At 54.9% G+C, this 3,646-nt stretch overlaps 1 protein-coding gene across 1 annotated transcript in view; it reads left to right on the forward strand.

The window, feature by feature from the left end:
- The window catches only part of radil2a (Ras association and DIL domains 2a), a gene marked incomplete at its 5' end in the record, with an annotated part of 28,383 nt that overhangs the window by 10,412 nt on the left and 14,325 nt on the right, over positions 1–3,646 (forward strand). Inside the window, 2 exons of the mRNA XM_084448524.1 lie at positions 870–1,039; positions 1,338–1,450. Coding sequence (XP_084304650.1) covers positions 870–1,039; positions 1,338–1,450 — 283 coding nt within the window. The remainder of the gene's footprint in view (positions 1–869; positions 1,040–1,337; positions 1,451–3,646) is intronic.

Here is a 3,646-nt window from a genome sequence, read left to right on the forward strand (position 1 = left end):
GAGAGAGAGAGAGAGAGAGAGAGAGACATACAGGATCACCATGACCCCACAGAGAGAGAGAGAGACATACAGGATCACCATGACCCCACAGAGAGAGAGAGAGAGAGAGAGAGAGACATACAGGATCACCATGACCGCACAGAGAGAGAGAGAGAGAGAGAGAGAGAGACATACAGGATCACCATGACCCCACAGAGAGAGAGAGAGAGAGAGACATACAGTACCACCATGACCCCACAGAGAGAGAGAGAGAGAGAGAGAGAGAGACATACAGGATCACCATGACCCCACAGAGAGAGAGAGAGAGAGAGAGAGAGACATACAGGATCACCATGACCCCACAGAGAGAGAGAGACATACAGTACCACCATGACCCCACAGAGAGAGAGAGAGACATACAGTATCACCATGACACCACAGAGAGAGAGAGAGAGAGAGAAAGAGAGGGAAGAGGTAGGAAGACCAATAGGCAAGGGAGAGAGAGTGGGAGAGAGAGAGAAAGAGAGAGAGAGTGGAGAGAGAGAAAGACAGTGGTGGGGGGACAGAGAGAGAGGGTAGGAGAGGAGAGAGATAGAAAGACAGAGAGGGGGGGAGAGAGAGAGAAAGAGAGAGAGAAAGACAGTGGCGGGGGGACAGAGAGGATAGGAGAGGAGAGAGAGGGGGCAGATTGAGATGGAGAGAAGAGAAAGAGAGACAGATGGGAAGAGAAGAGAGAGAGAGAGGCGGAGAGAGAGAACCTCTTCCAGGGTAGCTGCAGTCTGCAGAGCGTGGTGCTGGTGATACCAGCGTCTCTCCGCAGGTCTCCCTCCCTCCCTCCCTCCGGGTCCTAGACCTGACCTGAGACCAGCCTGTCCCCCCGCCCCCCACAGGAGCCCTGAGGAGCCGTCTCTGCAGGATCTGATCCCAGGTCTGCGGCCGCTGCTGCTCTGGATGGCCAACTCCCTGGAGCTGCTGCACTTCATCCAGAAGGAGGTGCCTCTGCTGCTGCCCCGGACACGCCCTCCTGGCCAGGAGCAGGGGGGGGAGGAGGAGGAGCAGGGTAAGAGGCCATGGGGGTGGGGGGAGGTAGGCAGCGGTTTTGTTTGTGTGCGTTCTGACTCCAGAAACTGAACTCTGTGGTGTCGCAGTTGTCAGCGTCTGCTTGGGAGAACAACCAAAACTGATCAACAAGTGATACTTACAATGTGTGTGTGTGTGTGTGTGTGTGTGTGTGTGTGTGTGTGTGTGTGTGTGTGTGTGTGTGTGTGCGCGCGTGTGTGTCTGTGTGTGTGTGTGTGTGTGTGTGCATGTGTGTGTGCGCGTGTGTATGCATGTGTGTGTGTGTGTGTGTGCTACAGGCCTGTGGGACTCTGAGATGTCGTCCACGCGTTCGGCCTGTGAGGAGGCCATGACGGTGTTGGAGGAGGTCATCATGTTCACCTTCCAGCAGACAGTCTACTACCTCACCAAGGTCAGTCCCACGCGCAGCGGAGGTGGTTCGAGGACAAAGTCTGGGTCACATACTGTACAGAGAAATACTAACATCTACAATTAGCCAGAAAAAGCACAAAAGTTTTAATCATATTTAGCAGCAGACAGGAAGTCAGTCCTAGACTCTTAGGTCCTAGACTGAGGTCCTAGACTCTGAGGTCCTAGACTCTTAGGTCCTAGACTCTGAGGTCCTAGACTGAGGTCCTAGACTCTGAGGTCCTAGACTGAGGTCCTAGACTCTTAGGTCCTAGACTCTGAGGTCCTAGACTCTGAGGTCCTAGACTCTGAGGTCCTAGACTCTGAGGTCCTAGACTCTGAGGTCCTAGACGGGCTTCATAAGAGCTTCCTGCTCTTAGTCCCGGTGGCTTCAGCGGACAGAGCCGACTCCTCGGCCACGCCCTCGTACCCGCGCCCGTAACTATGGAAACCCCGCTCATGGCGCCCATCTGTTTCCCGGAGAGGAAGCCAGAGACTGTCGTCACCTCGGACACACCCGAGACAGGGGGAGGGAGGGAGGGAGGGAGGGAGGGAGGGAGGGAGGGAGGGATGGATATGTAGGGATTATTTACGGATCCAGACATCCTATGCAGTTGTTGGACAATCGCATAATTGTACTTGTTCCCAGCTGAAGTCTCCTACACCGCCGACAGGAAACGCCCTCGGGCTTCCATAAGAACATCTGACCCCACCAGGGGGGGTTAACACAGCTGCTCACCTGACTCTGGGACGCTCAGGGCCTGTAGCACCCAGATATACACACCTCCTCGTCAGATACACACACCTCCTCCTCCTCCTCCTCAGATATACACACCTCCTCCTCCTCCTCCTCCTCCCCAGATATACACACCTCCTCCTCCTCCCCAGATATACACACCTCCTCGTCAGATACACACACCTCCTCCTCCTCCTCCTCAGATATACACACCTCCTCCTCCTCCTCCTCCTCCCCAGATATACACACCTCCTCCTCAGATATACACACCTCCTCCTCCTCCTCAGATATACACACCTCCTCCTCCTCCTCCCCAGATATACACACCTCCTCCTCCTCCCCAGATATACACACCTCCTCCTCAGATATACACACCTCCTCCTCCTCCTCCTCAGATATACACACCTCCTCCTCAGATATACACACCTCCTCCTCCTCCTCCTCCCCAGATATACACACCTCCTCCTCAGATATACAGACCTCCTCCTCCTCCTCCCCAGAAATACACACCTCCTCTCCCAGATATACACAACTCCTCCCCAGATATACACAACTCCTCCCCAGATATACACACCTCCTCCCCTCCACACCCAGATATACACACCTCCTCCCCAGATATACACACCTCCTCCCCAGATATACACAACTCCTCCCCAGATATACACACCTCCTCCCCTCCACACCCAGATATACACACCTCCTCCCTAGATATACACACCTCCTCCTCCTCCTCCTCCCCAGATATACACACCTCCTCCTCCTCCCCAGATATACACACCTCCTCCCCCCACCCAGATATACACCCCCCCCCCCAGATATACACACCTCCTCCCCCCACCCAGATATACACACCTCCTCCCCCCCAGATATACACACCTTCTCCTCCTCCCCAGATATACACACCTCCCCCCCCCAGATATACACACCTCCTCCTCCTCCCCAGATATACACACCTCCTCCCCTCCACACCCAGATATACACACCTCCTCCCTAGATATACACACCTCCTCCTCCTCCTCCCCAGATATACACACCTCCTCCTCCTCCCAGATATACACACCTCCTCCCCCCACCCAGATATACACCCCCCCCCCAGATATACACACCTCCTCCCCCCACCCAGATATACACACCTCCTCCCCCCCAGATATACACACCTTCTCCTCCTCCCCAGATATACACACCTCCCCCCCCAGATATACACACCTCCTCCCCCCCAGATATAAACACCTGCTCCTCCTCCCCAGTTATACACACCTCCTCCTCCTCCCCAGATATACACACCTCCTCCTCCTCCTCCCCAGATATACACACATCCTCCTCCTCCCCAGATATACACACCTCCTCCTCAGATATACACACCTCCTCTCCCACACCCAGATATACACACCTCCTCCTCAGATGTACACCCCCCCCCCAGATATACACACCTCCTCCACAGATATACACATCTCCTCCTCCTCA

Source organism: Borostomias antarcticus (assembly GCF_949987555.1).
Source record: "Borostomias antarcticus genome assembly, chromosome: 14".
NCBI classification, from domain to species: domain Eukaryota; kingdom Metazoa; phylum Chordata; class Actinopteri; order Stomiiformes; family Stomiidae; genus Borostomias; species Borostomias antarcticus.